The sequence below is a fragment of the Rhinolophus sinicus genome, linkage group LG06 (assembly GCF_036562045.2).
Source record: "Rhinolophus sinicus isolate RSC01 linkage group LG06, ASM3656204v1, whole genome shotgun sequence".
NCBI lineage: Eukaryota > Metazoa > Chordata > Mammalia > Chiroptera > Rhinolophidae > Rhinolophus > Rhinolophus sinicus.
In genome coordinates, this window is record NC_133756.1 from 53,736,928 (window position 1) to 53,757,932 (window position 21,005).

At 41.4% G+C, this 21,005-nt stretch overlaps 1 protein-coding gene across 1 annotated transcript in view; it reads right to left on the reverse strand.

The window, feature by feature from the left end:
* TGFBR3 (transforming growth factor beta receptor 3) overlaps window positions 1–21,005 on the reverse strand; it is a 185,861-nt gene that overhangs the window by 54,901 nt on the left and 109,955 nt on the right. The window contains exon 4 of the mRNA XM_019753067.2: window positions 17,931–18,068. Within this exon, the coding sequence (XP_019608626.2) occupies window positions 17,931–18,068 (138 nt within the window). The remainder of the gene's footprint in view (window positions 1–17,930; window positions 18,069–21,005) is intronic.

The window sequence follows — 21,005 nt, forward strand, 5'->3', positions numbered from 1 at the left end:
AGGGCTGTTGATTCTATCCGCCATCCTCTACCTTATTTGAGGTCCATGCCACGCTACCTCCCATTTCTGGCCCTTACCTCTCAACCAAACTGTTACCGTGACCTCCTATCCTCCAAGCTGCCAATTCTGTCTCCCTCCATCCCTCTCCTCCACCCTGTCACCTGGGAGACCCATCAGTAAACCCATGATGATGCAGGATAGCATCTAAGCATCTTAACTGGCACATGACCAGAGAGGGACTCTGACCACCCCACTTCCCACCACTCCCATGTACCCAGGATTCACCATATGGAACCACTCACGGTGGCAGAACACATCATGCTGCTTCAGGCTCCCAGGTCATTTTACATCCTGCTCCCTGCCTGGACCACTCTTCTGCACCTTGCTCACCTGGTAACTGCTCCTTGCCCTACTACGGGTATCACCTTCTCTGTGAAACCACCGAGGCTCCCTTTCTCTCAGGATGAAGCTGCCCACTGTGCCTTGTACACACCTCACATGAACTGCATCATTTATCAGCAAATCTGCCACCCTCAATTGACAAAGAACTCTTCGAGGGCAAAAACACCTCGTTCTTTCTGAATCTCCGGGGCCCAGCACAGCGCTTGGCACAAAGCAGGGGCTCAGTAATTGCTTGTTGAATGAAAGCTCAATGCTGTTACTTCCAGGACAGGATATGCCATAATTTCATTCCTATAACCCTTACTTCCCTCACTGCCCAGGAAATGATCATTCACGCAGGCTTTAAAGCTAATGATTTGATTTTTTTCACCCAATAACTCCACCTAAAAACCAATTATTAAATCATTTAGTAGTTCCGTGTTTTCCCCCAGAATCCACTGATCTTTCCTCCTGCTTGCTAATTAAAACCCAATCCTCTGACATTCCCTGACATGACAAACGTCTTCCTGTGGGAATGAACAGAGCCCTGAGCTCCAAGAATACCGATTCTTACTTAGCAAGCATCCGTGGAAGGGGCAAATGTGAAGCACGTCACTGTCCCACAGGCCCCAGGCTGCCGAGACCCACACTGCACCACCTCCTCTCCTGAATGCTCTTCCTACTCAAACTACGCACGACATTTGTATTTTAAATTCTAGTTATGCTACCAGACTTTTTTAAAGAGCAGAACATTAGTCTATCTGCCAGTGCTGGGAGTTTTATTACAAGAACTTACGGCTAGGCAACGAGAGCCAAGTTTATTATTTTTTCTGGATCAGATTCAACAACCTTGTCCAAAAGAGCAAGCAGAAAGCAAAAGAGGCAACTGGCCCTTTTGTTTCCACACCTGCGTTGAAGCTTTAACTCTTCAAGCCCTAAGCAGATCCGCTGCAGCCTCAAGACGGAGCTGCCAAGCCTGGGTGAAGTGAACAAATCCTGGCTCACGGGTGCAGTCACCATTTTCCTGGAACCGAGGTTCTTCATTTTAGCACTTATCTCAGCACATCAGCTGACTCAGAGGCCTGGCAGCTGCATCACAGTCTCTCTCTGGGCTGCCTGCCCCCAAGTTGCTTTTATCTTCAGGGAGGAAGGACGGAGGAGCTCTGCTGAGGACAGGGCCTTACTGTAAGGTCTCACCTAGACCCGTCCCTCTCGGCCCGTCTCCTTGACTCCCTCCACTCCTAAAAGAATGCTTCCCGATGAACAGTCCTGATGAAAATGCTAGATAACAGGTGGTAATTAAGTCTCATCTGAGGTTTCATCTCATCTCCTTCAAGTCCACTCACATGCTACCTTCTCTGTGGGGCCTATTTAAAATTACAATCCAATCACCCAGCAGCCCCAACTCTAGCAATCTTGATTCCCCCCAAACCTGTTTTACGTGCTTTTATTTTCATAGTATAGTACAGTCACCTTGCAAACTATCATATAATTTACTTATTTATTATGTTTATTGCCCATCTCTTCCCACTAGAATGCAGGCTCCTTCAGAGGCTGGGATGTTACAGTATGCTTTCTTCATGGGTATATCCCAAGCACCGATAACAGTGACGGGTACAGAAATGACACTCAATAAGTGTTTGTTCAATGAATGAATGAGTGAATGAATGAATCTTGAGATCAAATTAACTGGCAGTGACTCCCTAAAGTTCTGTGCTAAGAAGGATTCTGAGGTCCTACTGAGGAGTAGCAGAGAAATGAGAACGAATGCCATGATCAGCTATGTGTCTGCCAGCGACTCAGGGCTGTCACTGCTCTGCAGTAATCAGTACCCACGAGCCACCACTGAGCACGTGAAATGTTGCTAGTTAAATTGACCTGTGTTGTAAATGTAAAATACATACCAGACTTTGTGCTATGTCTTATAGTTACGAAAAAAGTTTTAAAATCTCAATAATTTTTTTTATCAATCACAGTAAATGATATTATTTTGGATATCTTGGGTTAAATAACATATGCCATTACAATTAAATTCACTTACTTCCTTTACTTTTTAAATTTACTAATAGAAGATTTAAAATTACTTATGTGGTTTGCATTTTATTTCTATTGGACAGCATTGCTCTAGCGCCTCCTCCAATATGACCCTAAGGAAAGATGAAATGATAATGTCCATTTACCCACCCACTTCTTGGTCTGGTCTCAGAACATAAATTACTATCAAGAAGACATCTCAAGCCCAATGCTTCCCAAAGTGTGATCCTTGGAACAGTATACCATAGACAGAAGTACATTAAAATGCAGATTTTAGGGTGGGAGAGACATGCAGGGTCCAGGAAACTGCCTTATAATCTCCCCCCCACCCACCCACTGCCATGATTGAGTATCACAGCTCTAAGCCATAGATACAAGTAGTCTTTGTAAAGCATTAACTTGATTGCTCAAAGAACAAGCTAAGAGTCTTTCCCCTTGCACTGGTTAAAAAACAAAAACAAAGCCAAGAGGGAGAGAGTAAAGCCATGTCAAGCCATGGATGGAGTCATCCTCTTGCACATATAAAAAGAAAGAAATGAGCCTTGTGAAATAAGAGGAGCCATAGCTCCCCAATGATATAGAAAAGCCTGCTGAGATCTCAGAGGAAAATCTGTTCCAAGACCCACACCCGTGTACGCATGCACACACACACACACACACACACACACACACACACACACACACCACAGCTCGGCTATGGTCCATGTGGAGCTTGAATTATCAGTTGGGTGAGTGCCTGCTATTCAAGTTACAGCTCTGTGGGGCTGCTCTGACGCGTACACCCAACTTCACACATTTACATAACTTGGGCATTGGTGAAAAGTTCAGCACTTGCACAATCAGAATCCGTTCCTTTCCCTCTTTTGTCCTGCCCTACACCCAACTTCTACTATTCCTATTCCTTTTTCCTGACTCCTGCACACAGACAAATTTCTTTTTGGAGTTGCCAGCTTAGGAAATAGAAAGAGCAGACCAAGGAAAACAGATGAAGCAAGGAAAAACACACTGACATTTCAGAAACAGCTGCCATGCCAAGTATTCGCTAGTTTGATTCTACGGGGAAAAAGACACACAGTAAAAGAGAATAGGCATTTCTCTAGAATTTAGGTTTATGTGTAAGTAGGATCTCTGCGCGTTGGTCCTAGAACTCGTAACAGTGCCCACACTGAAAGGCATTAAGGAGATGACGCTTTGATGTATTTTGTGCACAAAATCCAGTAAAACCAAACTTACATAAAGTACTGGAACGGAATTGAAATATTTACCTCCCACATGAGGACTGAACCCTACATTCTGAAAGAGGAAAATCACACGTTCTCCCTACCCAGTTCCTGGGAGGGCTGTGCTTGCTTATTTCCTCCAAAGCCACGTGACGTGAAATGTGGTCTGAAACATGTTTTCTATTAACCATATATCATGACTCAATGTTTTTTTAAGTTTGTTTTAGAGAAATAATAAGTTCCATGCCCACGAACATACAGTCGTAATTTGCAAAGCTACATATTCATGAGCCATGTGATTATGGTACCTGCCAATTGTGCATTCAAGAAACACAAATCCATGCAACCATTTAAACACTCTTGGGTGTTATTATTTCATATCCATAATTAGATTACTTTCTTTCAAAAAAAATGACTTAAAACATATTCAACAATTTTTTCTCAAAACATTCATGATGATCACCCTCTGCTCTTAATTTTTATTTTTGCTGAAATATAAAGAACTAAGGATTGAAACCACTCTCTGTTCTTAACACCCTACATGTTTACACATGTCCAAGAGGAAAGTTCTGAGATGCTGCCCTCCGAATATAAACATGCACAAACTTGAATGTGAGCCAGTACAAAAGCAGCACTCTAATCTCCCATGGAAATGTTACAAAAGTGATAGTATATGTGAATATGTGTATATATGCCTATATATATAAAGAGAAACAGAGTTTCTCACTCATCTGAAAGACAGACTCAGTCCCCACAGGATACCAAATTAATGACGCGTGAGCGGCTTTATCATGTCGAGTTTTCCAAAGCAGAGTCCCAGGCCACACAGGGATCCTCACTGGCCCTGCCAAATGTTCTCTCCAGACTACTAAATTTACCCTTTTCAACTTCCAGTGTTAGCATGATATTAGGAGGAGCTTGACCCAAAACTTAAAATGCATTTGCCTTCTAAAGGGTGTTTTTCAGGAAAAAATAAAATGTTGGCATCATTACTATTACTAGCCACGATCCTCAATCTATTTTTACCCTCCAAATCTGCTTCTGGGAAATCCCTCACTGGGGAGGATTCTTTCTTTTATTTTTCTTTTAAGTTACATCCAATCTGCCAACCCTGGTTCAAGGGCACAAACTGAATTTTACAAACACTTGGCTCCAAATAGGTTCCTAGAATTCTCTTTACAGCATTCCTCTTTGTCAAGACTGATCATCGAAGTTCCATTTTACAGAAAAGGACAGGAAGGCTCAGAGAAGCTGAAGAATCTGCCCGAGGCACAGCTCTGGTAGAAAACAGGGCTGACAATAGAACCAAAGACCTCACAACTCACTCTACAGCTCTTTCTACTCTACCATCATGGAGTAGTCAGCTACCAAACTCAAGAAACCAGTGGACGTGGGTAGACAGAGCCGCACTCACCCCCCTACTAATAGGACACTGGGAGACAATAACCATAAAGGCTCTTCCTGATCACTTACTAAGTGCACAGTCCATAGATTCTGAATCCTCATATCTGACAACTGAAGAAACTGGGGCTCTGAGAAGTTGGGTAAAGCCCCATATTACATAGTTTCAGCAAGAGACGAGTGCAGATTCAAACTGTGTCTGTTGGTCTCCAAAAACGATGCAATACAAACCCAGATTGAGAGTGAAAAAGGTAAAGCAGTGAGGCAAAGCGGGGGTTATGTCCTTTCCTGCCTCCTACACAGAGATTCTCCCCATTGGGTTGTTTCCTTCTCTTTCTCCCCTTCCCCAGTGGCCTGAGGAGCTGTGTGGTGGAAGTAGAGGAGAAAGGGAACGGAGAAGCAGACAGAAACAGGAATAACTATATGGAAACAAAATAACTGCTTGGCTGGAAAAGTGATCTCTTATAGTAAACATTAACAATAACAAAAACTGCCAAAGGCTCTGAAGGTGATTGAATAGAAAATATCGTAGGTACTGCATGGCAAGAACGTCAGGTTGTATAGATTTAAAATGTAAATGCTTCTATGATGGTCAATTTTACATGTCAACTTGGCTTGGTTATTGTCTCTATTCAATCAAACAGTAATCTAGACATTTGTTCTGAAGGTATTTTGTAGATGTTATTCAAGTCCATAATCAGGTGGCTCTAAGGGACATTATCCTAGATTATCTGTACGGGACTGATTCAATCAGCTGAAAAGCCTTAAGAACAGAGCTGAGGCTCAGCTCATGCTGGAGAGTTCCAGCGGCCCTTCCTGACCTCTGGCTCTGCAGATTTCTGACTTGTCTTGCCTGGCCCCACAATGACGTGAGCCAATTCCTTGCAATAAATCTCCTCATATATATCCCCTACTGGTTCTCTTTCTCTGGATAACCCCTGACTGATATAGCTTTCTGTAAATGGTTGATGCAAGCCCCAAGAGGAATGGAGATGCATATTCTAGCCCAGCAACCACAGACCTAATTAACAGTTCTTTGGGGTGTTTTTTTTTGGGGGGGGAGTGTGGGGGCAGGGGGAGGCGGGAAGTTTCTAAAGGCTATTTCCTTGGGCGGGGAGAGGGGAGCAGGATGGAGGTGGGGCCTTCATCTGCAAAACTGGTTGTATCCCTCTTAAACTTCCTGACATTAGCTCTTAAGCAAACGCAGGCCATGTTCCTGTGCTCAGCCCCATTTTCCAGTCTGCGTTTAAGTCTCTGGAGAAGAGCAAGATGATGTCCTAGGCCAAAGCCAAGAAGGTTGGATTGAACATGTTTAACATCTCTGATAAACGAATCCCCAGACTGCCAAGGACGGATGCAGATATTAAGCAAGGACTCCTGGTGTAGCTGAGCCAGAGACGGACCAACCAGAAGAACATGCTGTTGGGAAAGGAATTGAGACGCAGTTTTAATACCCTTACCTTAGCGAAATACCAGCATGCCCTAGATCCCAGGACTTAAGGATTCACAATACACTTTGCTAAAATGAGACCAGACACATGATCCATGCCAGTTCCTCACTGGGTCAGTGAGTGAGGCCCTGATGTGGCCCTACGAGCTCAGTTCTGAAGCCCTGTCTGTAGGACAGCCATTAGCGGCTCCAGGCTGGATACCAGTGTGACAGATGACATCACAGTCATGCCCAAGTCAGGCGGTATGTGACTGCCCCAATGAGGTCTCCATTTACCCTTCTGGAACGTATGGGGCACCTGGATTATGTCTGTCCTTTAGGAGGTCAGCCAGTTACCTTCCTAGCACTATCTGTGACTAAGGGATAATGACAGGGGTTCCAACCAGAGAGGGTAAAAATCAGGAAAAAACAGAACACCTGGGAGGTTTAATCATTATGTTATTTTTAAGGTGGTAGCCACCGTGGTACCTTCCAATCATTGGCGGAACAACTGCCGACACGATTCCAAAAGCTCCACATGGTATCTGGGAATGCTGTTGTTACATGCAGTCAGATGTGAGCAGGACCACCTGCCAGTTCTAGATCTCGGGGACATGACTTCACCAAAGTGTTTTCCTCTACAAAAACAGAACCCTGGTCCAAATGACAGAGGACAATTAGAATCCAGTGTCCCTGGCTACACCCACTTGCTCTCATTCGAAGTATGACTTCATTCAATCCCAGGATCAAAACCTGGGATGTGTGACGTAAAGGGAGAAAGTAGGGGAAATCCAGCCCAAACTACTAATCCTCATCATTCAAAAACATTTATTGTTACTATCGCTAACATTTATTGAGCACTTAATACAGGCCAGAGAGTATTCTAAGCACTTTACATGGATTATAGCCACCACTTACTAGTTGTGTGACCATGTACAAGTTACCTAACCTCTCTTTGTGTCAGTTTCCTCATCTTAAAATGAGGATAACAATACTGGTAGTACCTAGTTCACAGGCTTGCTGTGACAATTAAATAAGATATCTAAAGTGCATAGAAGAGCGCTAGTGCGTGGCGCACAGTGTGTTTGTTAAATATACACATACGCATATCCTCGCAACAGGTCACAGCGTTGTCTGACAGATCCTCAGGCTGACAGACTCCTGGTCATTCCCCACTGTGGCAGGACCATGGCCTTCATGTCCAAGCTGCTAGGAAGGGATATGTGAATCCTGTTTTCAAGGGTTGGGGCAGTGTTGGCTTCATACAGCAGCGCTGAATAGTGCCCAGCATCCTGTATCACCCAGAAACCAGAGGATCTCCAGAACAGGCTTTTTGTGATAAAGATGGGCGGGATGCAGATCAAATGGGTAGTGACCACTGTGGGCTTTTGCCAAAGGTGGCAGATGGCTAAGGCCCTGACTTGCAGGTGCACCCTCAGCCCTAGTATCCCAGCTGTGTCATTCGCCACTCAAACAGGACAAAACAGAAGCAGACCAATGACAACTCTCTGGCTCAATGGCATTAAGAGCCCAAATGTGCAACAAACACCCCAGGCCTTCTGGGGATAGGGTGTCAAGACCAAGGGCAAAAGCAGATCTTGGGATATAAATTCTACCCTGGACAAAGAAACAAGAAAGGCTAAAGGGAATCCTTCCTCCCTTGCAGAAATCTGCTTCCAAGCCGGGAAGTTAGGCGATGGATACTTGGAGTTCCAGAAGTAGGTTGACTCAAATAAACTTCTTCTGTGCCCAGGAAGGAGTCAGGCCATCCTGCAGTCCCTTCCAGAGACATGGAATGTGGGCCACTTTTGCGGACTGCCTACCAAAGGGCCTCACTGTCACTGTCTGCAGTTTATGAGAGGAGCCAGGCACAGCCACGAGCTTTCAAGTTGGCCTCACCAGAATCTCCTGGGAGACAGATGTTCCCCCCTTCTGTGACGTGAAAAATTATTCTGCAGCCTCCTTTAACAAAATACTTGCTTTTTCTACCAAACAGCTTTCCGGAGGCAGCCCACCATGTTAACCAAGGGCATCAGAGATGTAACATTTGATATAATTGCCCAACCCCCAGGAAGGGCAGATTCATCAAATTACCAGATTAGCTTTAGCAGTGCAACCTTAAAGGAAGTCATGGGATTCTACAAGAAAGAAACACTAAACTTCCCCCCTCGGTGAAATCGAGTGTCTTTAACCTGAATATGTTGAATGAAAGTAAAGCCTTCTCGGGGCTGGGGCCCATGGCTGCACACAGACATGACACAGCAAGTCCAGCAGAGCCAGGAAAAGTCTACACTTGCCTGAACCCTCCAAGATAGGATGTCTTGACCAGGAAGAATACACCCACCCAGGCAAACCTGATGAGGCCTAGGAGCCACTCACTGGCAACATTTACCAGCCTTAACCTACGAGGCAGGATAAATCTATTAAGTCTTTCAAAAAATCTTTCTGGATCAGGATGACCAGTGAAAACTGGACTCTTTCCAGTGCTCTAATTGTTACAGTGACATTTAGGAAGAGCTCTCACCACAAAAGGGTGAAAATTCATTCCTAGGAAATATGGTAGCTGACTGACCCTAGTTCATGAGAGGCTCAAGCCTCTTATAATTAGGGCTGTTTCGGACAAGCCACAAAACCAACAGATAAGCAGCCTCTGGAACAAAAATGCACAGTACACAACCACTTTGACTGTCCCACAGGACATAGTGAGTCATTCCACAAGAGACATGTAAAAAAACAAGAAAAAAGAAGGACTAATCTAGAAACATTTAGTTACTGAATCTGCCTCTAAGACAAGACAACTTAAGTGGGGCAAGACCTCACTGGAAAATCCAGAATGGTATTCCCAGCTCCGTAGTATATAGGGGTGACCCTTCTGGTTGAGCACAAAAGCGGTGGCTGTGTCTGCAATCCTGACCCACCTGCCACAGGTTGCTCCTCTGTCAGCCTCACAGAGGGAATGCTGGGAATACGAAGATTCCCATTTTGTCCAATTTTCAGGATCCAACAATGGTACTTATTACACTGAACTGTAACTCCTAATTTCTTAACCACCTCTCCCACAAAATGGAAAGCTCTGCGAGGGCAGGCAATCCACTCACTCCATTTCTCTCTGGATCCTCCACACTTGGCACAGTTCCCAGCATCCTGAAGGCACTAAAAACTGGGTGTTGGATGAATGAACAAGGAGATACATAAACCATCATACAGAGTATGCTAATATCATGTTTTCCTAAACGTGGGAGAACTGCCAAACAAGAGAAAGGAGAAAATTAGAAAAGAAAAAAAAATTTTTTTTCCCTGATTTTTTTAATGCAATGCAGTAGAGAATACAGAAAATTTTTATAAGTTCCCTCCTGCACAAGCAAACTTGAATGTCTGAGTTATTCATGGGGCATTTCTGGACACCACAACCCTCAATTACACATCACTTGGGTTCATAAAGAGGAACGAGTGGACATGCGCCGTGGTACAGGCTGTGTATGTCCCTTCCTAGAGCACAGCTAAGCACACATCTGGGGCTATTTAACAACTGATTGGAAATTTCGCCTTCTGATTTCCAGTTAAATACTGGGCACAGGAAAACAAATAGCACTTGTTTTTCACTGAGCCTTGTCAGTCATCCAAACTGCAATGCAGACCAGAGAACTGCCTGTGGTTTGATGGCCGAGGCCCAAAATATTTGGACCTTTTTTTCCCCCCACCGAAGTTTAAGTAAGAGGAATAAACCAGATTTTGGCAACCCCAGCTTCTTCACCCATCCCCCTCCCCCACCTTCTCAGAAACACAAAACTTACGTTTTAAATATTAAGCATGTTCCTGGTATTAATTTACATTTTTCATTAGGATTAAATTTTGATTTGTTTTTAATTCAAAGCCAATAGCATAGAGTTTGGTTTCTCTCATTTGTTTCAACTGCCCTGCCCTGATATTTACTTGGATTTGCTGAAGAGGCAATGTTCAGATTACCATTTTCTGTTTCTAATTAAATTGGGATATAATATCTAACAGTTGTATTATCAAAAAAAAATCAGCATTTGAAAGCTGGAAGGAACTTTAGAGATTGGTTGGTACCACTTCCTCATTTTAGAGATGAAGAAACTGAGGCCTGCGTAGTTAAGTGATTTTGTCCAGTAATGTATGCATATAACTAGTTAGTGGCAGAGCCAAGACTAGTATTCAGGCCTCCTGCTACACAGGCCAGGGTGTTAACTAGAAACAAAAGACCGAGTTACTGCTGAGTAGAGATGCCAGATAAAATACGGGACATTTAGTTAAATTTGAATTTCAGATAAACAATGAATAATTTTTCAGTAAAAGTATGTTCCAAATATTGCCTAGACATATTAAAAAATTATTTGTTGTTTACTGAATTCAAATTTAACTGGGCATTTTTTATCTTTATTAACTCTGGAAAACCTCCCTTGGAGACCAATATCCCCTCCGACTCCACATTTCCAATCAAACATACACATACTTACATACATGTCTTTCCTGATTTTAATGATAAATGGCTGGAGAAAATAAACCACAGCACCGTAATCCTAAGAGTGAATGAGGCTGGAAGAAGTTGCTGCTTATTTCTTGAGGCTTTCCTAATCATAGACACCTTTTTTCCTTATGAGCAATTAAAGCAACTAAGCCTGATACTAAAGGCTGGCTAAAGCCTCAGGACTAGACATTTTATGTTATTAGAAGCCAGGTATTAGCATCTCATCTTGAAAATTTCTGCTTCTCCCAGGACCCCAAGTCTGTAGACCTTACAGGCGAGAGTGTTTATGTTTGGAACATACAAAAAAAGAAAGGTTAAAAGAAAAAATAAATCAGATCGGTACATGGAATAAAGTAAAAAGATTTTAAAATTTAGTTCCTTAAATTTAATACCATCCCTTTTAAAAAATGTGCTGCAGCAAGTTTGTTTCTAACAGCTTTATTGAGATATAATCCACCCTTACTATAAGTATATAAATTACATAAATATAATAACATAATCATAATTCACCCTTATAATTCATTTTATTGAGATATCATAATAGTCACCATTTTAAACTATACAATGGTGTTTTTCAGTATATTCACAACTGTGCTAATATTCACCACTATCCAATTCCAGAACATTTTTTCACCCACAAAAGAAACTCCATACCCTTAGTAGTCATTCCCCATTCTTTCCTCCCACCAGGCCTTCGGAACTACCAATCTACTTTCTTTCTCTGTGAATTTGACTGTTTGGGACATTTTGTATAAATGGAATTACACAATACGTGGCCTTTTGTGTCCGGCTTCTTTCATTTTATAATGTTTTCAAGGTTCATCCATGTTGTGGTATATATCACTACTTCAGCATTTTAATGGCCAAATAATATTCCATTGTATGGATATAATACCACTTTTTTCATCCATTAATCAGTTGATGGATATTTTGGGCTGTTTGCACTTTTTGATTATTATGAGTAATACTGCTGTAAACATTTGTGGACAAGTTTTTCTGTGGACATATGTTTGGCCCAATTGTTTTCCAAAGCACCACTTTATATTCCCACCAGCAATGTATATGCGTTTCAATTTCCCTACATAGTGAACACTTGTTATTATCTGCCTTTTTTATTATAGCCATCCTAGTGGGTCTGAAGCGACATCTCATTGTGATTTTAAATTTGCTTTCTCCTAATGACTAATGATACTGAGCATCTTTTTATACATTTATTGGCTATTTGTGCTTTCTCTCTGGAGAAATGTCTATTCAAATTGCAGTTTATTTTTAAAGACAACCTAGTATTGTGGTTTTCTGGCAAACTCAGGTTGAAAGTGCAGACTTCTATTGCCCAGTTGAGCTGTCCTACTTTTTCTTCAATGTGGAAATGACTGCATAAATAAAAATAAGCTTAAATGACTCTTCTAAGAGAATTTTACTTATAGTTTCAATGGGACAGACTGAAAGGGTAGGATTATTTTTATTTCCGATTGCAGTAAGGGACAACTTTAACCTACCCAATATTCTCTGGGCCATCCATACACTCTGCAAGAGAAAAACTACAAGGCTGTGACAACTCCATCGTGTGTGTGTGTGTGTGTGTGTGTGTGTGTGTGTGTGTGTGTGTATGGCTTATACTCAAAGATCCACTACTTGAGACTCAGCCCAAAACAATCATTCTTTACCCCACTCCCATTTCCTGGTAATCAGAACAACCAAATAAAGGAACTAACTAGACTGGCAGAAGAAATTCAATACCACTTTCTCCCTGCCTGATACATTCCCACTTGCCTGCACTGTAGAATCATGAGAAGGACTGGAATGATTTGACAGGAAAAAACAAAAAATGATACCTTTATTAGACAGTATTAAAGTACAATAAGTCCTCACTTAATGTCATCAATAGGTTCTTAGAAACTGTGACTAAGCAAAACAATGTGTAATGAAACCAGTTTTACCATAGGCTAGTCGATATAAACAAGAGGTAAGTTCCTATGGCATATTTCTGGTCACATAACCATCACCAAACTTCTAAATAAAGACCCCAAAACACTTTCAATATTAAACACTGAACTAAATGTGAGCTATACACACATTTAAGAAATATTAATAAAAACAAGTAAGAAAATTCTTTTCCACTTATTCCAGATCAGGGCTGCGGGTGGCCAGAGCTTATCCTGGCAGCTCAGGATGCAAGGTGGGACCCCACTTTGGACAGGACACCCTTCCGTTGCAGGGCCATTCACACACACTCACTCACTCAGCCTGGGACAACTGAGACACGCCAATTCACCTCACGTGCACATTTCTGGGATGTGGGAGGAAACTGAAGTCTTCAGAGAAAAACCCAGACATGGGGAGAAAGTGCAAATTACACAGACAGTGGCCCTGGCTGGAAATCTTTTTTTTTTTTTTTCCTTATCACCAGTTATAACAAAATGATGCTGAACAAAAACAACACTGTTTGAGAACCTGCTGTACAATATTTTTAGTCACCCTCATGGTTGGCTGAGACACTTTGAGTAACACAAGGCTCCTGCTAACAAATTATGAAAGGTTTCCTTTTTTTAAAGGTTTCCTTTTTGTTATGATAATGCAGACATGTTGACTTAAATTAAAAAGTCATCCAGATAGGTGAGTAGATGCCATTTCTTGAACTTTTCTCACCACCCTACTTAGAAAAACAAACAAATGAAAGAAAACCTGTTAAAGTATTATAGCTCTACCTAGAAAGTAAAGAGCTTTAATTAAGACAGTAATGCAAATCCTTCAGCAGCATGTCAGGGAGGAAGCAAAGACTAGGCATCTTAAACTGAAATTCAAAAGACCCACCACTCTCTCCTCAGCTTCTCTAAGCTCTTTAACCTTGGAGAAGACAGTGATGGAAACAGCTAACCCTCAGTTTCCAAAGATTCCATGGGCCTTCTGAAGTGTTTGGATAAAACATTTTATGCCAAATAATTTAGTTACCTTATCTACAAAATTTAACTCTTAACTACTGTAAGTAGATAAACAACACGCTACTGGGTTTCTATCCAGCAGCTAATCCCTCTTCTGCAATGGCTGTCAAGTGGATGAGTAGATTCTGAAACTCATTTCAGGTTATAAGAAAGGCTTGTCTTCTTTACCTCAGCACACTTTCTATTAGAGAAAGCTGCCCAGCTTATGACAGAACTTGCAACACTCGTCTTCTGCTGATCTCAGAAACTGAATGAAAAACAGATGTTCCCCCTTCTCTTCCAGGCCATTAAGAAATGTACATATGGGAGAAAACCATCTTCCCTAAAGAAAGCCTGTTGGACAACAAGGCAGACAGAGTTCAGGTGTCCCAGAATTTAAATCCGAAACTTATCCCATTGCTGCTTCCCCCATGTTGGTAATTTTAGGTTCATCCCTTGATCTGCAATCTCCTTAACATGGGATTAACTCCAAATAGGGTTGATGTTAAGTTGTTTACTAAAACTGTCTCCTTTTTGTCACTGTTGGTACGTCTTGCACTGTTGGCCAAGAGGCAGTTCTTAACAGATCTTGAACAAAATGAAAGCAAATAAATAATAACTAGGAGTAAAATACTTTCCCTTAAAACCCCATGGAGTGGCAGATTGAAGAAGGAAACCAGTAAGTGACCAGTACAACTATGGTATATGTGACCCACATTTTTCACCTGGGCCTGGAGCCCAGGGAAATAGGAACTCCTTTCAATCTGGGGCCAGCCAAGCTAGATGTTTTATAATTAGAAATGTAAATTCAACATCCTTCCCAAGTGTTCTTCACTATGACTAATAACAAACAGGAACAAACGTGGCAGGTAATGCTCATGAAGTTATTAGTGCCAAGCCCTGTACTAAACATTTTACACGTAAGCGCGTTTAATCAAGACAACAACCCCATGATGTAGGGACTGTTATTATTCCCGTATTAGAACTGATGAAAGTCAGGCTTAGAAAAATAAAATAATTTGCCCCCGATTATTGCTTGGATTCAAACCAAGGTAAGCAAAACCCTCGCTCATAACCTCTCCATAACCTAACCAATGTGACAGCCACTCGCCTCATGTAGCTACTGAGTACCTGAAGTGGGGCTAGTGTGCTTGAGAAACCATAGTTCTGATTTAGTTCATTTAAATATAAATAGTCACCCATAGCGAGTAACGGATAGCACAGCTCTGCACTATCAAGGCTAAGTGGGTATGTATATGGCCTTCTGAATGTGGCCATTAGTCTTACTATCACAAATACCTTTAATTACAGGAGACTGACGATGACTATGAGCGTGAAGGGAGCCAAGTCACCATAAGAGTTTGCAGAGTAAGTCCTATCTGGGTTTGAGTCTGAGCTCTGCCAGGTAATTAACCGTTTGATTTAGGTCACTACTTAACCTCTCTTGAGTCTTAGTTCCTCATCTGTAAAAGTATCTGTAAAATGGGGTAAATAGATTGGTGCAAAAGTAATTGCAGTTTAAAAAGGTTGGAAAAAAAAAAATTGCAAAAACCGCAATTACTTTTGCACCAAACTAATACCTCCATCGTCATATGGTTAATGTGAGAATGAGATAAAGTATCAGAGAACTTAGTGCAATACTTGGAATGTACTAAGTGCTAAATAAATGTGCTAGTAATAACAACTCTGACTTTTGGCCTTTTTAATTTAGAAGTAACGAGAGTTTCAAGTCTCATTGCTTTAAGTTATTAGTAACTTTAAGTTATTAGTAACTCCTACCTTATAAATGTACTTTTAAATTAAAAATTTTTATTTTGAAATTAATTCACATTTACAAAGTTGCAAATATGGTACAAAGAACTCTTGTATGCCCTTTAACCAGATTTCCCAGCTTTCAACATCTTGCCATATTTGTTTTATTATTCTATTGATCCATCGTACTTTTTTCCTGAACTATTTGGCCTTTTATTCCTTAATGCTTAAGCGTATTATGTCTCCTAAGGAGGATATTCTCTTATATAGCAACAGTACAATTATTACATTCAGGAAATATAACATTGATACAATACTTTAATCTATAGGTCCCATTCCAATTTTGCCGTTTATCCCCATAATGTACTTTATAGCAACGCATCCCCCCACCCCCCCAACACACACACAACATACCCAAGAGGATCCAGTTCAGGATCACACATGTCTTGTGAGTCTCCTTGAATCTGGAATGGCTCCTCAGCCTCTTTTTGTCTGTCATGACCAACATTTTTGAAGAGCATAGGCCAGTTATTTTATAGAATGTCATTCAATTTGCTTTTCTCCAAAGTTTCCTCATGATTCGAGTCAGGTTATGTGCACTGTAGGCTAAAATGCTTCAGAAGCGATGCTGTTTGTTCTCAGGCTATCACGTCTAGAGGCACACAATGCCCATCTGCATCATATTGATGTTAATTTGGATCCTTTAATAAAGGTATTGCTGGGTAGCTCCCCTACATACAGTTACTAGTTTGCCTTGTCATTAGTAAGTAATTTGAGACTATGAAAATGTACTGTTCTTCAAACTCCCTCCGCCTCCACAAGATTTAGCATCTACTGATGTGTCCTGAATAATCGACTTTTATTATGATGGCTGCAAAATGATGATTTTTTAACTCCATCATTCCTTCTCCACTTATTGACTGGCATGCTACTATAAACGGGAGCTTTCCTTTCTACCCTTTTTACTCATTTCTTTAGCTACTTTTCAACTGTATTGATTATGGAGTTTTATTTTATTTAATGGGTACCACAGAGTTTTTAAAAGTACTTTTCAAATACAAGTGACAAGAAACTACATATCTGGATCAACAGTAATTAATTAGAAAGAATTTATTCATTATGCAAGAGAAAGACTATTAACTGAGGCCTCTTCTTGTTTTGAATGCTTGTGGGCAGGAGAGGTTTAAAAGCCCGAGGCTCTGCAGTTGAGGACATTAGCAAGTTGAGGACATTAGCACGAAGCTCTAGCAATAGACAGTGTGAGCTATCACTGTGAAGTGCAGCGTTGCTCATCATCAGACATGATATCATACCCCAAAAATTCCATCCAAACAACCCATCAATTTCTCCACAACTAGCAAACTTGAATGTTCTGGCAAACTTAAAAGGACATGATTTACAAATAGTAGGTAATATTTGGATCTTTCTACAAGAGCTGGGTTCCAGCTTTTTTATAAAATACAAATGTTTTCATTTTGGAGCTCACTGTGTCACTTTCTCAACAAACAGATCCTCGTATCAGAAATGAGGCCTGTGTTATATACAAATAGAATGGGTTTGCACGCCATTTATTTTGTGGTCACAGACCACACACCCAATGGCTATTTATAATATTTACATTGCTCATGATGCCACAAAGGGGACTTCAGAGCTGAGACCAAAGCTTAGGCCACACAGAATATAACTGCAGGTCTTGCTCTGATGTGCAAACTAGACCTGACTCTCCATCTGCAGAAGAAGGCATGTGAGTGGTGTTTGTTTTCTATGAAAGCTTATCTATGCCATCCAAGTATCACTAAGAGCATACTCCAAATTTAACACACTGTGGAGTCTGGTATTATTTCAGTGAAACAAGCCTTTTAAAAAAGCTTGGGGCCGGCCAGGTGGCTCAGGCAGTTAGAGCTCCATGCTCCTAACTCCGAAGGCTGCCGGTTCGATTCCCACATGGGCCAGTGGGCTCTCAACCGCAAGGTTGCCGGTTCGAGTCCCGCAAGGGATGGTGGGCTCCGCCCCCTGCAACTAGCAATGGCAACTTGGACCTGGAGCTGAGCTGCGCCCTCCACAACTTAGACTGAAAGGACAACACCTTGAAGCTGAGCTATGCCCTCCACAACTAAGATTGAAAGGACAACAACTTGACTGGAGAAAAGTCCTGGAAGTACACACTGTTCCCCAGTAAAGTCCTGTTCCCTTTCCCCAATAAAATATCAAAAAAAAAAATAAAAAAAAAAATGGCTTGCAAAGTTTTAAGGTCATTATAGTCTTGTGCTAAGGATCACTGTGGGAGGGTTTCAAACACTTACCAAGAAAAGTCTGGAAACCCCAATCGCAAGTCTCTCTGTCTTCAGATGCCAAACCAGGGGCTGTGGGGAGTTGAGCAGGAACACAACAGGCTTGTAGTGAATGTGGACTGAGGAGATGGGATTCAGGTGTAGAGTGACCTAGGAAGCAAAACAGAGGAATCTTAGCACTGGCTTGCCATTAAAACCACTTAGCGTAGCATCTGGAATACTGTTTTACAGCTCCCCACTAAGAGAAGGAGGCTGTAAGCTAGTTCAGATTCATAGATAAGATATATTAGGTTGAAAAAGATGACATTGCCAATATTTGACCATTTTTTACTACAAAGATGGCTATATCATAGGGTTTAATCCACATTCATCTCAACTAAAACATGATTCAGCTCCCAGGAATAGTGGAACACAAATAAACAGAACACGTTGTTTTCCAAGTTGGCAAAGGCGGAATAAAAGTTACCTTTCCTCAGGACTGCCTTATCCTTCAAGTCAAATGATTGAGCTGAAAACTGGAGTCCAGAACCCTCTGAGGGCAAGTCATCCTCTGATCACCAGAGAAATGACTTTCTTCTCTTCCAGGTAATCTCCAACCTCTATAAAGTTACGTGAGTTCTGCCAAGAAAAGTGTCGAAAGCTAAGGGAAAGGGGCTGCCAAAGTGAGCTGCCAGTGCTTTCATCATCCCTGCTATTAGCTTGAAGGGATTTTCCAAAGAAATGAAGCACAGAGAACACATAGAATAAAAACTGATTGTTTATAGCCCCAGTCAAAAAGAAGAAGAAGAGGACGAGAAGGACAGGAAGGGAGGGAGGGAGAAAGGGAGGAAGGGAGGAAGGAAGGAAGGAAGGAAGGAAGGAAGGAAGGAAGGAAGGAAGGAAGGAAGGAAACGGAAGAAAACCATAAGCCTGGATAGGAAAACTATGGCCATTTTGATAGCGGATCAAGGACTACTGTAGGTTACCAGTGTCGCCATTAACGCCATCAGAAAGCACCTGTGAGGAGAGCAGGAAACAGTGGGTTCAAAAATGTCCTCCTGGAGCACATGAGTCAAGGTTGGTCAACATGAACACAGGAAAGCAAAACAGTAGATACAGAAATAACTGAGCAGATGCTTTCACATAAGCATGTCTCACACTGGCTTTCTCTATAGAGGGGTGAGGCAAGACCCAAGAATCACATATTTAAACAAACTGAACTCACTAAAGAGCATCAAAAAGTGATAAGGGAGGGGAAGAGCAAAAAAGGGCTTCAGCTGGACAGACACAGACTAAATGATACACTGGGACTAACAGTACATCTTCAGCCATAATCCTTATGAGGATTAAATGGTCTAGATCTATGCTCTGAGTCCATGCAATCAACAGGAACAGAACACTCAAAGCTGGACTCTTTATATCTTCCCAGAGGCTGCCGGCCTACTGTGATCCTCATGTATCTCTACCTTTTATTGTAGGGACTGCCTATGACACCAGTGTCACACGTCGCAGTATACTCACAGGTCACTGATAAGGCAGTGAACTTTACTGAACTTTCCATACCCTTAGCACATGGTAGCCTCTCAGTAAATGCCAACTGGCTATTTAATTGTTCTAATTTTCTTTCTTGTTTTTTTTTTTTTTTTTTTTAATATTCTGAGAAAGTTTTTATCTTTATTTTATTTTATTTGGGGGTGGGGAAGGGGAACAGGACTTTATTGGGAAACAGTGTGAACTTCCAGGACTTTTTCCAAATCAAGTTGTTGTCCTTTCAATCTTAGTTGTGGAGGGTGCAGCTCAGCTCCAGGTACCGTTGCCATTGTTAGTTGCAGGGGGTGCAGCCCACCATCCCTTGCGGGAGTCAAAACGGCAACCCTGTGGTTGAGAGGACACTCTCCAACCAACTGAGCCATCTGGCACTGGCCCATGTAGGAATCGAACTGGCAGCCTTTGGCATTAGGAGGATGGAGCTCCCACCTGAGCCACCGGGCCAGCCCCCTAATTGTTCTAATTTTCAACACTATGAAAGTATTTTATTCTATGAATAATTTACAATGAATGAGATGGTATTATAGTATATAATAACTGGACCTGGAGCTGAGTATATAATACATAATAACTGGACCTGGGATTATAGTATATAATACTATCTCATTCATCAACTGTTGAGTGTGTGTCTTCAGCTCCAAAATAAACTGTAAATACTCAGTAGGCAAAGGTATGTCTTATGTTTAATACTATGCTTAACACACAGTAGATAATTTTTGAATGATTGGCTTATCACAGTAAATTCATAAATGTATGTTACCTGAAAGGTAAAGAAGGCTGCATATAGGTTCAAAGGGATTTAGCTAGCCAGTTCACAGAAAAGTGAAAAAAACATGAGCAATACTCAAACTATGATGAGTTATGTCTGCAAGACAGCTAGGATCACTTTTATATTTGGCATAAAGAAAAGTACTAAAAGCAGAGTACTAATGAGCAATATGTCAAGTACAGCTACAACAAAATAAAATGTTCCTTGGTTGTACAGACTTTACCTCACAGCATTTGGGAGATCCTATCTGCAGCTAGAAATACACAGATTGATTGCCACCATAAACAAGAGCGGCTGTAGAAACAGAGCAGTGGCTAAGAGTCAAACTGTAGCATTAACTTAAACAGAGAGACACACACTACAGAAAGCACACACTATGGAGAGTGGAGAAAGGAGAGATGAAATCATTACTGTTCAAGAGTACCTGAAAAAAGAAACACTCTGTCACTAGTAATATGTGTCAGTAAAGAGTTTCCAGATTTATTCATTCCAAAACTGTTTATTGAGCATGATAATGGCACAAAGAATAGCAATGCATATCCATAGAGGCTACATCGACTCTTTTTCTGATGATTTTCTTTGCAGCCCTCAGGCATATAATTCTTCTTGGAGTGTGTAGATAAAATAGTAATAAATATATATCTCAAACAAACAAGATTTTTTTAAAAACTTAGGAAATGAAAAGAAAAATATGTATGAGACAGATATTGGTGCCTAGGTCCAAAATTTTCCAGATGGTCAAAAGTGTCAAGGCCTGGCTCACACAATCAAGGAAAGATTTCTAGGAGCCA